General features: G+C 37.5%; 1 protein-coding gene across 3 annotated transcripts in view; it reads right to left on the reverse strand.

Moving 5' to 3' along the window:
• The window catches only part of LOC137940108 (nuclear pore complex protein NUP205), a 120525-nt gene extending 105725 nt beyond the window's left edge, over nt 1-14800 (reverse strand). For all 3 annotated transcript variants that reach the window (XM_068785032.1, XM_068785033.1, XM_068785034.1), the window contains exons 1-5: nt 14541-14800; nt 14351-14446; nt 1972-2046; nt 1683-1787; nt 1456-1566 (exon numbers count right to left, since the gene is read on the reverse strand). In XM_068785032.1, coding sequence (XP_068641133.1) covers nt 1456-1566; nt 1683-1787; nt 1972-2046; nt 14351-14446; nt 14541-14678 — 525 coding nt within the window. In that variant the 5' untranslated portion in view covers nt 14679-14800. The remainder of the gene's footprint in view (nt 1-1455; nt 1567-1682; nt 1788-1971; nt 2047-14350; nt 14447-14540) is intronic.
• Between the last annotated feature and the right edge of the window lie 817 nt (nt 14801-15617).

The following is a 15617-nucleotide window of genomic DNA, read 5'->3' on the forward strand; positions in this document are numbered from 1 at the left end:
CATCTCAAGATGGAGAACTGACTAGGGCAATAAAATTCAATGAATTGCATTCAACACCTATAAAATAGTATGTTACTTCAAAAATTAACTCAATAATGTAAAAGTAGGATCCAAGTTCATTTCTCAATATACACACTTTCATCAAAAAAAGTTCATTTCTCAATGACTAGCCAAAGTTAGGAGGCATGTTCCCAACTATAAACCACAGTATTTGCTTCATAACAATCTCCCTCACATCCAGGGATAAACAAACAGACAATGAGCCTAAGACAATGGACAACATAAATGGGACAGCAGAAACTAGGACTTACAGAACCTACACCTTGCTCTATTACCATGTTAAAGTTGGGCCTATGTCTATCCCAGATAACTTGTCGAACTTCTTCCCAACAAATAACCATAAGATATTTTATATGTTTAACCTAAATGGGACTATTCACACTAATGTGCAGCAATTATCAAACAAGAAATCATGTTAAAAACAGTACCATACAAAGGAACTGCATTCAAGCACCAGGTTGTAGTACCAAGTTATCATTTTACATTGGTGAAGCAAACTAAAATAGTTGGAGCAAAAGTTTAGTGGCTTCTCACAATAAAGCCAGGTTAGGGGCTAGAATTGCTTTGAGTGGATTCTACCACCGCTGAAGTCTTTGCACTCTTCCACAGTCTGAACATTTTCAATGAGCAACTATCTGGTCATCTTCTCATTGAAAAAGATTCTAGTGTTGTTATTAGTTGGAGATCAGGATCGGCCCCTCCTTGGCGCTAATGGCCCACCTCGCACTCCATTTCTGATGTTGTAAAAATTATTTCTTGTTCAAGGAAACATGTAATCCGTTCGGTAAATTCTTTTGCCGACAAGTTAGCTAAAACTAGGACCTTCCTACATTCCCTCACTATGTGGGATGGTCCTCCCACCTCATGTAATTTTTTTTGTTTAATATTGTTAAGGAATAGTCCCCCATGGATTAGTAAGATCAAAGATATTGAGTTTATTAGTTGGAAAATAGGTTTCCGAAGGTGGATAGTCATTTTGGGATACGCCTTGGACCCAATTTAACATGGTATCAAAACGAGTACTCAAATGTGGGGCCTCCACGCAAATTATCCACATGCCTACACGTGAGGGGGAGTGTTAAAGAATAGTCCCAAGTGATATCAAAGATCTTGAGTTTATTAGTTGGAAAATAGGTTTCTTAAGGTGGCTAGTCATTTTGGGATAAGCCTTGGACCCCATTTAACAAATACAATTCTCGGCACTATTTCAAAAAAATATAAAAAGATTAGTTAAAAAAAATTTCAACATGGTAGACATTATAGCATAGACGAATGGCAATGCATGAAAATATGATCTACAGACTCATTTTCGGAAGAAAAAAATTAAGACATTAAACAAGGAAATTAGTAAAATCTTGGAAATGAATGTTCTAAAGCACATGAAAAAGATGATACCTTTACAAGATTAATCATCCGTTGCCGAAGTCCAGAATTAAACAAATCTTCCAAGATTTCCTGAATGTTAGCCACGAGGTCTACTGCCAACCCTTGGTCAAGCACAACAGCCTGGCAAGTGCAAAAGCGTGTCTCACTTTTTATTTAACATTTATCAAATTAAACAGAAAGAGAGGACAAGGACAACATAACAAAGATAAAACCAAAGCTTCAAGTCCACACATTACCCTTAAGAGAATATATAATGCAGTTATGAGATCTCTTCTTTCTGTATACCAAAGTCCTGCAGCAAGACGATATATCTCTAGTGGATCTCGGCCAAACAAACCCCACTTTAACAATAACAAACAGGTTAGTATTTTTGTGCAAAGATGGCAAATTTTCATTAAAAATGGAGCCAAAAAAAGAGGTTAAAGCCCTAAGAGAGTAGAATCCCCAACAAACAAGTTAGTATTTGACAACATTTTGCAAGATTTAGTCATCTAAAATATTTAAACATGGGGCAATGATTATTACCTCTTGATTAGCAGAAACCAGCAGACCTACACAATCAACCTCATTGAGATTGAGATCATCACTCAATTTCAGAGCCTAAAACATAAAATATTAAACAATAAATAACAAGAAATGAAATGTGAAGTCCAAAATAAAAGCTTATCAAATGTATATAAGTTTATTAAGAATATGACAAGATAGCAAATATTGTACATAACAAGGAATGACTGGACACATTGAGGTTTGTTTGGGTTTTGCTTGTTTTGATTTGTATAATTGACAGCTGAATCTTCAATGACCAAAAAAAGAAAAAAATCCTCAACTAGATAGGAAGTCATGAAGAGGAAGTAGTAGTGATGAAGGAAGTTGAGGAAAGGAATAGAGTCAACAGATGAAAGCAAAGAACAAGATCCAGATCAGAAACTGAAAAAACCGATTAAAAAAATAAATAAATAAACAGATACAGAGCACTATCGCATTCATATAATTATCCAAAACAAAGAGCAAATACCAACAAACATACAAGCATGCAGAAGATGGTGTCCGGTAACACCGGAGGATTTAGATTAACAATTGCATATCATCAGAAAAGTTCTCGGTCTTAATGAACACTCATGGCTTCTTTAGTGCCTTAAAGGGGATCAAGCAGGGTGATCCAATCTCCCCCGCTCTTGTTGTGCCCAAGGCTCTCAACAAAATTTTCACTAAAGCTCAACGATGTGGTTTGCTCTTTGAAAGCACCAGAGATTCCCCCTTGAGACCACTTTCCTCCAATTTGGTGATGACACTAATTGTTTCCACAATGGTAATAGGACAAACACCTAAATACAAAGGCCTTTCTTGCTGTGTACAAAATCCTAATTGGTCAAATTGTGAACTAAAGTAAATCAACTCTTATCAAAATTCAAATTTCAGAAGAGGTGGCTTAAGACATTGAGAGTATGCCGGGTCGCAGGGTTGGCTCTCTCCCTATCTCTTATTTGGACATGCCTTTTTCTTTAGCAGAAGTATGGCAGCTCTTTGGGACCCCATGTTGGCTAACTTGAAAGCAAGCTGGCTTCTTGGAAGGAGTCACCCTGGAAACAAACTGGTCTGCACAGATAAATTCTGTGCTGATCCCATCCATGTTGAAGACGACCCGAGCTGTGTTATCAATTCGTATGCTGGTTTGAAGGAGCCACCCAACCGTCAGGGGCCTTGCTATATTGAAAGTGAAGATCTTGTCAGATCTATTGGCTGCACTTGGAGTTATGTTCCTAGAGTGGCTAATGGTTTAGTTGACTCTCTTGCAAGAGAAGGGGTGTCCCTTCAATCTCTCTTTGTTAGGAGTTCCCCTCTTTTTTTGTAATCTGCCTTGGAGCTTTTGAATAAAAATTCACCTTTTTCAAAAAAACAAAACAAAAAAATAAAAAATAAAAACTGGCTTGGAAGGGAAGAATTTTTTACTTTTGCTGGGAGATTAATCCTCAAGGCTACTCTGGCTTGTATATCTAAATTTTTTCTCTCAATTGTCCACTGCCTAATGTAGCTAGCAAAATTGAAGCCATTCAAAGAAAATTTCCATGGAAGGAGGCATCAAATAAATTCATATATCATTTTGGTTAATTGCGGTGAGCTCTAAATGGCTAAACACAACGATGGGTTGGGAGTTAAAAAAGTAAATGCTTTAAACAACACCTTTCTGATAAGTGGATTTGGTGGTTTAGAGTAGAGATATCCAATGTATGAAGAGAGATCAACTGCAAGAAATATGGCATTCAGGCTGACATAGTAGTCCCAATAACCTCAGATATCGTTTTTTTATCAAGTGGAAGTCAATTGCAGCTGCTTCTGGGGCATTTTATAGGCTTTATCAGGTATGTTTAGATCTGGATCCTAAATGAAATTCCGGATGACAATTGGGCTGGGAAATAGCCCCCTATCCTTAAAGTTCCGCAACTTTTTGGGTTGGCAATTGATCCTATCAAAATGGTTTGCAAATGTATGATCCGGTGCATGGAGGCCGACCATGAGTTTCCTCGAATTGACTTCTCACCTCCTTGTTGGTATGACATATATTAGAGCTAGGGGTTTTTCTCCAACATCTTCTTGTGGAGGAAGGTTCTGTATAGTAAGGTATGTATATTTTCTCATTCACACTTTTTCTCAAAAAAAAAAAAAAAAAAAAAAAAAAAAGTGTAAAAAGGAAGATATTGAGAAGGAAAGAATGAAGAAAAGAAAAGATAAGGAGATGAGATGAGAGAGTGCAAAAGACACACTAGTTGGAGCCTGAGAAAGTTGACCTCCCTCTTTTATTATAAATTAAGTGATTATTTTTTTTTTTTTTGTACAAGAGTAGGTTTAGAAAAATGCCCCTCATAGCTCTCAGTCATATAAATTTGTGTACACATATCGGAATTTTAACCATAGGTTCCTAATAAGACATATACTCTACTGCTAACATTAGAAATATATATTGTTATTGGAAATAACGAAAATACCCCTATATATCTTTTAACACTCCCCCTCAAGCTAGAGTGTGTATATATATATATATATCAAGAAGCCCTAGCTTGTTATAGAAAAGGTCAAACTATTTCTTAGCCAAAACTTTAGTGAAATTGTCTCCAATCTGATTAGCTAACCTAACATATGGTGTGACCACTACTCCTCTCATAATTGCATCATCGATAATGTGGCAAAGGGTCGCATCGAATCGAGCAGATCGAACCTGCATATGTTCGAACTAGGCTTGATTTAAATACTTCGAATTCGAGCTTGAGCCGAGCCTAGCCTCGAACCTAAAATTGGAATCGAGCTCGAGACCAATAATTTTAACCAAGTTCGAGATCAAACTCGAGCCGGGTTCAAGCTCCAACCTACATTTAAAACATTGCATAAAATACATATCAACTAAATTATATATAAAATTATGTATAAATTTTACTTAAAATTGGGCATGGCCTCTACATAAAATTGTTGTCTATAAACTCTACATAAAATTGTTCATAAACACCGCATAATAGTATGCATAAAAATAAGCTTCTAGTCAAAAACAATAGTAAGCATAAATTTTATTCAATAATCAAACTCGAAAATTTAAATGAAATATCAATATCAAATTCACAATCACCCAAACAAAATAGTACACAAGTCATTTTTTACAAAGAGGGCAGGAAGGTTCCCTCTGTTCTCTCAGCCATGTCCAAAGGAGGGAACTCTTCTTGGTAATCAGAAAAATAAGAACAAAAAAAAGTTCTTTCAACTCTGAATCACCGCAGTAGGATTCTTCAATCAGAGACAATGTTTAATCAGTTGTTCTTGATGTGATATAACTAAAAAAACAAATCAAAAGACCCATACCAATCAAAATTATAATTATGCATATCTTATCCTTCTTCATTTTCATCTCCTTCAAAAAAAAGAACACGTCTCCATTGGTAGTAGCTGACGATGCTTTCCAGATAAAAAAAACTCAAAACTCATGAATTTTCAACCAAAAAAACATTTTAATCCACCTTTTCTTACTATGATTAGACTACCGATTTTGAAGAGTAAAAAATTTAAGAATTGTTTCAAAGATCACAAAACTCCACTAACCAAACCATCTTCTTCTCTGCCCCAGGTTATAGAGACAATGCTTTCCAGGTAAAAAATACTCAGAACTCATGAATTTTCAACCAAAAAAACATTTTAATCCAGCTTTTCTTGCTACGATTAGACTACCGATTTTGAAGCATCGAAATTTTAAAGAACAGTTTCAGAGATCACAAAACCCCACTAACCAAACCATTTTCTTCTCGGCCCCCATGTTACAGAGATGATGCTTTCCAAGTAAAAAAACCTCAAAACTCATGAAATTTCAACCGAAAACACATTTTAATCCAGCTTTTCTTGCTACAATTAGACTACCGATTTTGAAGAGTCGAAAATTTAAAGAACTGTTTCAAAGATCACAAAACCCCACTAACCAAACCCTCTTCTTCTCTGCCCCAAATTACAGAAGACGATGCCATCCCCGACAAAACGGTTCAAAAGAAAGGAACCAAGATCATCTACGGCATTTACCCGATGGGGAGAATGGAGAGCATACGGGGGAAAGACTGCCACGAGTTCAAACCAGAGAGGTGGCTAAGAGAGTTTTCGAAACGAAGATCCCCTCCCGCTGAAGTCGAATGGAGAGAATATAGGGAAAGACTGTCGTTGCAAGTTCAAACTAGAGAGGCGGCTACGAAAGTTTCTAAAGAGAGTTTTTGAAACGAAGCTCCCTCCGGTCGTTGCGGTCCTAAAAGGTGAAAAGAGGGGTTTTATTTAGTAACCAAGCCAGTCGCGAGCTTGCAAACCGAACCACAGCTCACTCAAGTTCGGCTCAATTACTTAAATGAGCACGAGCAGCTACTCGAACTCGATTCGAGATATTTTTGAATCGAGCCGAACTCGAGCTATTTGCGAACCGGCTCGGTTCGATGCCACCCCTAGATGTGGCAATCAACTCCTACATGCTTTCTACGACCATGGGTTATAGGGTTGCTAGCAATAAAGATCCAACCTAATTATTATAATGCATAGTCTTTTTTTTAATGAAGATGTATAAACTATTAAAAGAGGGAGAAATAATACAAACCTAACGAAAAGGGCCTTCCTTTACAACAAGGTGTTGGAGTGAAACACCCAGTTTAGCCTGAGTGTCTGCAAAATGATTGGCAGACCTAGGGATGTGCTTCCAATTACAGTTCAGAGGAAAAATTAAATTACATATATCAAAAAAATATCCCAATGCCGCCAGGGAGGAGGAGTTGACTTTGCCCACCAATCGAAGACAATTTTAGAGTCGCCTTCAATAAAGAGGGGGCCCACGAGATGGCTTTGGAAGATCTGAAGCCCATTGAGCAATCCGGAGAGTTCTGCAATGGTAGAATTGGAGATTCCAAGTGGCCCCGCGAACAAGAAAAGGAGACGACCATTACCATCATGGATTACTCCGCCAAAACCCACAAGAACGAAACAACTAAATGCGTCGCCATCAAAATTTTGTTTGTAGTGGCCCGCCGGAGGGGTGCCCAAATTGCCATTACCAGAGGACGAGAAGGATGCATCATACCAGCTACCAACTGCCAGTTCCCTCTAATATTAGAGCCACTGAGGCTGCTAAATTCCTTTCAAGTCAAGAGCCACGTTAAAACATGGCCAGCAATATTTTCTATCAGTATTTCAATAGGGTAGATTTAAAATTAAATTTTCGGCTATTTCTTTCCTTCCATAAGGCCCAAAGGATATGACCAACGCATCATGAAATGAGCAATAATAATAATAAAAATCATCTCATGTAACACCGATCTGGCCCATATTAAGTTCACTTATTGTATGAGCCATTGTTCGGTACTCAACTTTTGCACTTGAGCAAGCTACTACATTTTGTTTCTTACTCTTTCAACTAACCAAATTTCTACCAAAAAAAACACAATATCCAAAAGTATATTTTCTATCTTGTTTTGACCCTACATAATATGTCTCTACACAAAACACCCCATGAATGCAATAGAAAGTGAAGGAATCTCATTTGACGCAAGCAATTGGACTCGTACTACATCATACTCTAGGCCAAGACCCTCCAAAAACTTAGCAACAAATATTTGTCCTTGTTGCTTCCTCAACTCTTTTTCATCAGTCTTAGCCGGAATGAGGGACCTACGATTGGATGAGAGGGACCCGCGCGGAAGACCGAGCCTCCTCTTCCCACGAGGGGCACGGGGCACTCTCACGACTGCAAACCCCCCTCCTCCTGGTTCATCTCTTCTGGAGGGATACAACCCAGATCACGGCAACGATCACTTAGCCTCAGAGAAACAGCAGCAAAAGCAAAAGCAGGCTCAGCACACAGCGAATGAAGAAGACCCAGGTTGGCAAACCATCATCAACCGAACATCCTGACGAAGAATACGGCTAAATGAGGATCGTGTTTTCAAATTTAAAAGTGGGAACGCTTTGATTTCCCTCAGGCGAACGAGAGAGAGGATTGGCAAAAGCATTCGCATTCCCACCAAATCTGGCACAAAAAAATCCTTTAGTTCCATCCCAATCCAAGCAGCGGATGCCATTGTGGTCATCTTCAACAAGATTCAAGCCGGCAAAACAGGCAGAGGATTCAGGCGATCCCTTCTCACGGGAGACTTGGAATTTCAAGTTCACACCCAATATCACAGAGGACAGATCGAATGTGTCATCACTCAGCGACGAGGAGCTCTAGTCATGGGTATGCTTTTCCTTCCACAAAACTCTGCCTCTGGACTTGGTTGGAACAAATTCCGAGATACCTTGCTACAAATCCTGCAAAAAACAAAACTTCCCCCTCTACCTGACCACACTCCAGAAAATACCCAAAACCACCCACTCATATTTCCTTTTTTTTTTTATGAAGATGTATTTTTATTAAAAGAAGAAGAAAAAGAAAAATTACAAAGGCGGAGGGAGCAAATCCCTTACAACGAGAGATTGCAGGAAAGCTCCCTCCTTGGCAAGCACATTTGCTGCCGAATTTGCAGATCTCAGACCCGCTCATATTTCCACCCCCCCTTACAAAGCCCGAAGCCGAGCACCAACCTGCCACCCCTACCTGAAACTCCTACAGATGCCTGAAATATGATCTTACCACTGTGATACTATGTATAAAAGGAAGAAATTGAGGAAGAAAGAATGAAGAAAAGAAAAAATAAGGAGATGAGAAGAGAGAGTGCAAAAGACACTCTTGCTGGAGGCTAAGAAAGTCAACCTCCATCTTTTATTATCTCACTTAAGTGATTACCAGAGTAAGTTACAAAATAACCCCTCATAGCTCTCATTCGTATAACTTTATGTACGCATCAGAATTCAACCAAATTTGAACCATAGGTTTCTATTAAGGCATACACTCTACTGCTAACATCAGAGATATATACCGTTACTGAGAATGACTAAAATAACCCTGTATATCTTTTAACAACAAGCTCATCTGAACCGATGATCATTTTGGTAAGTTATCAATTGCTTCCTGTGATAAGAAAACTCTCTAAGTCAAACGAAATTTGACTATAACCAAATCTCACTTGAGTCAGATGTTGCATGGAGACTCATTACCCCTCAAAGGTTAAAATTTATGTATGGTGCCTGTTAAGGCTCTGCTCTTAAAGTGGATTTGGAAGTTCAACATGCAACCCAATCTACTGTGGCGCCGAATGGTTGCAATTAAATCCGGAAAAGATAATGGCTGGTGGACGGACGGGGGAAGATTCTACATGTTATCCCCCATTTGGAAGAAAATTGCCAAACTCTTACCTACCTTCAAATCTGCCGTCAAATGCTATATTGGGAGTGGAACAGATACTCTATCCTGGTCGGATTGGTGGATAGGGGCTAGTTGTTTAAAGGAAAGTCATCCTCGATTATTCCAACTGTCAAGATCTCGTAGCTCAATGATTTTTGACCATTGGCAGTCTTCGGGTGGCTGGAATCTTCATCTCAAGCGGGCATTGAATGACTCTAAAGCTGTTGAAGCGACCTGTCTGGTCAATTTACTTTCTGGTGTGACCTTAAAAAACTCTGCCGATACACTCATCTGGACGCCCAACAAACAAGGTATGTTCTCTACAGCTTCAACGTACCATCATATGATTTCATACCCGCCTCTCCACGCAGAACATCCTACTGCTTTTGCATAGTCGCTCCTGATTCCTCCTCGCATCAAGTTTTTCATCTGGACGATATGTCGTAAGAAAATCTTAACTTCTGACGCTTTGCAAAGACGAGGCATTAATACTCCCAATCCAGAATGCCCATTTTGCAACACATCTCCTGAAACAGCAGATCACACGCTTCTACACTGCGAATATGCTCATAAGATTTGGACCGAATTAATGGACAAAATCGGTTTTTTATATTGCCCTTCGCTAGATTTGCAAAACACTATCTTAACTTTGGTTAGCTCTCGTCTTCCGAAGTTAGGGAAAATTTTAATATCTTGTTGTGTTGGGCACATTGCGTGGAATTTATGGAAAGAAATAAATAATCGTAAATTCAATCAGAAAGCTATTCCTCGGAATGTTCTTTGTGAACAGATAGTCGGTCAAGTTAGCTCTTGGGTTCTCCTTCGCAAAAAATTCTGTAATTTAAGAGCAACAAATATGAGGGAAAATTGGCGAAATGTTGCAGGTATGTCTTTTCCATCGAAGGTTCCTATTATGGTAGAATGGACTAAACCTCCTCCTGGACACTTTAAACTCAATTTTGATGGAAGTGCTCTCGGGTGTCCGGGCCCAGCTGGATTTGGCGGAGTAATTCACGATGATCAAGTGAATCTTCTCTTCACTTATGCGGGTCCAATTGGAGTATTAGACTCTACTTGTGCGGAATTGCATGGCTTGTTCAATGGACTGAAGCTCTTCAAACAAAAAAAGGACGGTGCTCTCTTGGTTGAAGGGGATTCTCAAGTCATTAGAAACTAGTGTTCCAAGCCATCAAAACCTCCTTGGCGTCATTGGCAGATTTTTTATGAAATTTGTAATTTAACTTCTGGTTTACTATGCACTTGGAAACATGTTCCAAGATCTACTAATCATTTAGCCGATGTTCAAGCGAAAAAAAGCGTTACCCTCCAACATCTTGTTGTGGAGGAAATGTCTTTTTAGTTTCAAGGTTTGTAATTTTTCTTTTAAAAACATTCACACATCCTCTCAAAAAAAAAAAAAGATGGAGAATTCTTACCTGTGGACCAGCTGCAATTGAAAGGTATGCATCCTTCCAGCCCTTAAGTATTTCAGTGGAATGGAGACCAAATTTATTAATCACTCCTTGCTGCTATGTTTCTTTGCCCATGAGATCTGAACTTCCTTCTAAAAAGATTTGAGCTTCAACCTTTCACAGTGAGAGATTGGAGGTTAACCCCCTCGCGAGCTAAAGAGTTAGCAATACCATTAGCTGGCCTAAAAAAATGAAACCACTTACGAACAATAGTTTGCGATGAGTCTTGAATCTCAAAAAAGTGTTGCCAATGGTGCCAAGGTAGGTCCTTGCTCCCGATGCACCAATTGATGATGTATTAAATGACACCCTAAACATAAAGCTTTCTTGAGAAGGGGAGCTCTAAAAGATCTTACGCCCATGATGAAGAACTTCAGCCATGGTGGAGTTTGTGATGCCAAAAGAGCTTGAAGCTCTGCTATGGTGGAGTTTGGATTACCAAAAGATAAATCATCAAAGTTTAGATTCAGAATGTCTGAATCAGGACAAAGTCATTCAACATGCTGCTTGCGCTTCAGCTGGGAGAGGTTCGTGATATTGTCCCAATGGCATCAAATGAATAATCCATTCAAATCAACAGAGCACAACTAGGGAACTATCTACGACCGAATTCGCACAGCTAGGACCAGCTAGGGGGAGAACTTTTGATGAAAGCATCACTTGTTACGCTCTCTCATATGCCCCAAAGAACAAAAATCATGGTGGCCTTCAGCAAAATGAAATCCAGCAAAGGAAAAAGACTCTTAGTACCAATAGTCATGAAAGTGCAAAAACAGCTAAGAGTTATGCGTGGCATATCTGGGTTACTTTCTCTTTTTTTTTATAAATTTCCACTATTCAGAAAAACAAAACATATAAACCAACAATTGTTGGAACACTATAACATTATAAAAATGAAGAACCAAAGATTCCACCATCCAAATATTGCATTATATTTGGCCAAAATGAAAAGACACCGTCACTAATTCGGCTAGTTAGAACTGCTTTAAAGTGTTTTTGTTTTTCTTTCCTTCCAAAAACAATGAGAAATGATGATTCACTAAAGAAAACAAAGAAAAGTTGGCATCAACCATTGTCGAATTCGGCAAGAAGAAAAAGATGGGAGAGATTGGGGTTTACAGACCCCTCTCTCATATTTATAACATAAACAATATAAAAAATTACAACCATGTCCCTACAGCCCCCTTAATCCTAGGAAACAACTTTTTATTGGAAAGTACTTTCCTAAAAAACTAAGAAAACGAAATTACTCTGATTATTCCTTCCAACAACCATGAATGTCTTCATCTTTGTTTCCAAGTGTAGGCTGCATTTGGCACTGCCTCTTCTACAGAGGCCTTCTTGAGGAGGTCATTAATGAAGAGTTCTTCTCTAGAAGAACCTCTTTAAAAGCAAAAGTATAGTTTGGCTATATTTTTTTTCTTTGAGAATAGTGAGAATTGTATTCTTTTTTAATAGAATAGTGAGAATTGTATTAAGAGAGAAAGAATGTACAAGATACAAAGCGAGAGAACTACCATCTCTGCTTATATACAAATTTACCCACAAAAGCCAAAATCAATGAGCGTCAAATGAAAAAGTATCAGCTGTAAGAACATCAAGAAGATCTACACCATGAAGAGCTAAAGTATCCGGCAAAGAATTACGTGCCACTGAATGTTGAGCTGCCTACAATAATCCACAATTTCATCAAGAATATGAAGAAGCTTCCAAGGGGAGATTTCTTAGACTGAAAACTGGAAATGACCACCAAATAATCACCCTAAATCACCAAAGGGCTCAGAAAATAACATATTACATCCAAAAGTTGCATCTTTTGTCTGGTTATAATTTTTATTTTTTGACACAAAATATCTGGTTATAATATAGAAAATCATAATAATAATATAGGTTCTCTTTCTTTCCTCTTTCAATTAAATTTTCATTAATCTCAAAAAACATATTAATATAAGACAGTTTTATAAATAAATTACCAAAATGCTCTTCTTAGCACATTAGATTTAATAATAAGATAAAATATATTAATTACATAACCAAGTCAAAAGTGATATTGTAGGCCCTCCAATTTGCAGGAATAGATGGATCCCATGTCACGTGTGTATAAGCATAATAAACAATATAACATGCCTCTAATGCACCACTTATTAGATGGGATCAGTATCATATCCATTCACCTACATGAAGTAGACCCACATCAAAGAGGCAAGACCATATTAAGTGAACCCACAATGTTAGACAGTCAAGTAGATTTATCCCAGATATGCACCCACATTGGGTCTCATGACATGCATGCAAAAAGTGAAGTGGTAAAAACTAAATTTGGAGAGAAGTGAAGAAGAAAAAATGAGAGTAGATACTTCCGTAATTCTGTAACTACTTAACCCTCTTTTAAGTACTTTACAATACAAAGGACAGATATGCCACACTAAATTAAACGAGACATAATACAAAATCAATTGCCGAATCTACACTTCAACTAAGCATGACAAAGTAACTGTCTTCTTAATTACAAAAACATCCAGTAGACTTCTATTAACATATGTATTAGTCCCACATTGGAAAATTGCTTGGACATCAGTTGGTTTACAAACTTGAGCACTAGGTCTACTAATTTGCTAGTCATTCTACGACGGAACCGGGTTCAATCTTAACAACTTCTATCTCTCTAAAGAAGACAATAACAAAAATCAAACCATGACTTTATTGCTCAGGTGAGCCCATGTCAAACGTAGAATTTATTTAGATCTGTCTCACTTCACATGTAAGGACCAATGTTAAAAGTGAGCCCCCTACTCTAGTGAAAATTTATATGTAGTGCAACATATGAAATTCTCTAAAATGAGTACTTGTTTCAAACTGACTAGCACATTTCCTAATTGAAACACCTACACGAAAAAGTGGGGTAAAGATATGCAGTTCACACCAATGCTTATACTGATAGAAACACGAGATGCTTATGAACAAACATTCCCTTAGTATTCAAGAAATCTGTTTCAAACATAATACCTGTTCAAGTCAGATTTTCTAGAGAAACTGAAGAGTAGCATGTAGATAGAATCAAGAAGAATTAAAGATAGAACTGTGCAACAAATAATCTTTGACTATACTTGAACAAACCACGTTGCATAGAAAAGGTAATAACAAGGCAGGTACAGGCTCAATAAGATACAGAGGAAGAAGCGTAGGGGATGGAAGATGTTTTGACACTCATACCATAGCTCCAATCATAGTTCTGTGGTCGAAGGTGTACAACAATAATTAATATCAGATAAATAATACTTAAAATTACTGAAGAAAAAGAGCAATTCAACCTTAAACCAATATTTACTTTTACTAAACAGTCCTAGAAAAAGATTACGCTAAGACTCCAAAAGAACCAAAACACGCAGATAAATATTAACTTTCAGGTAATGCAAGACACTCGGACAAGTGGACCGTCCCCCATAAGGACCTCTGTTGAAAATCCGTACATGCCCAACGTAAAACTACTTTTGAAGAGTGCAGGATAAAAATGAGAGTTTAGAAAAGGTATTAAACAAAAAAAAAAGAATAAGGAACACCTTCACTCCTAACATTCAGCAACCAGCATATCTTAATACTCTAAACTGCAACACATTTTCAAGGGTGTTAGGCTGAACAGATGACTTACAATTTGAACATCCTGGTTGTCAAGTGAAATCAGCCCCGAATCAGGCAGCCTGACCTCTCTCCACTGAACTTGGGAACGGTCGGACGCTTTCGGAATCTGCAAAAGGACAAATAAATGGAAACAATAAGAGCACCTGAATGTTAAAATAGACTGACGCATGAGAAGAATGCACCAGCTAGGTAAAACGAACCGGATAAGAAAGTAACGATTTTAAGGAAGGGAGATGGGAACGAATTGCACGAATAAGCTCGATCCTCTGACGAGGCGTTGGAGAAGGTCCAAGAAGAGCCGATTCGATGGTGGAGAGAAGGACCTTCGAGGACACCATCCTCTCTCCTTTCCTATCCAACTCCTGAACTAACCCTAGGATGTGCGGAAAAGAGTGGAAAAGAGTGGAAAAGAGTGGCGCTATCGCAGTGGCAAGAGTGAGCGAAGGCGCGATGGCGCGAAAATGCTTTCGATCTGATGGTTGTTGGTAAAAAGGCCCTCCAGTGTTTAAAAAACTTCGGCGGCTTTTGGGACAGCGGATGAGAGTGGGCCGCTCGTTGTCGGAAACTTGGACAAAAAATATAAAAAAACGAAAATGGCTAACCAATGAGCTTTTGTTGATTAACTATACAATTTTTCAGCTTAATAAGGGGGGGTTAGTCAATAAATTAAAAATTTGATCTTTATCTTCATCTTCATCTTCATCTTATGTATCTACATGATCTTCATCTTCGAAATAGGTGTTAGTGTGGACAAGTTCATCTTCAAAATCTTCGAAATAGGGTGTTAGTGTGGACAAGTTCATCTTCATCTTCATCTTCATCTTCGAAATTTAAAACCATTGATTTTATTAATTATAAAAATAAGTTAATTAAACCAAGTGTTTGAGTTAACAATATTTTAATTACCACTATTAAATCACTAATACAATAGAGTAAATAAAAAATAAATATGATTAATGAATAAAAAAGTATTATATTAATAATATAAGATAGATTTTTTAATGGTATTAATTAATAATATATTTTGAAAAAATTAAAAGTAATTAATTAATCAAATACATACTTTAATTATATTTTATTTACAAGAGACTTAAATATGAAGTTTAATATAGTAATAAAATTGAACAAAAATAATAAATAAATACATATACAACTTTATTAATAACCTAAAAATAGATTATTCTAATAACGAGTTCGTGCCTTTAATATTAAAATCATCAAGTTACAAGTTTATTACATATAAACGACACATGTTCAAAAGTAATAAGATACAACCA

The sequence above is a fragment of the Aristolochia californica genome, unplaced genomic scaffold (genome assembly GCF_029961685.1).
Source record: "Aristolochia californica isolate CCGP_79_NKW_82.1479 unplaced genomic scaffold, dmAriCali1.0.hap1 SCAF_9, whole genome shotgun sequence".
NCBI lineage: Eukaryota > Viridiplantae > Streptophyta > Magnoliopsida > Piperales > Aristolochiaceae > Aristolochia > Aristolochia californica.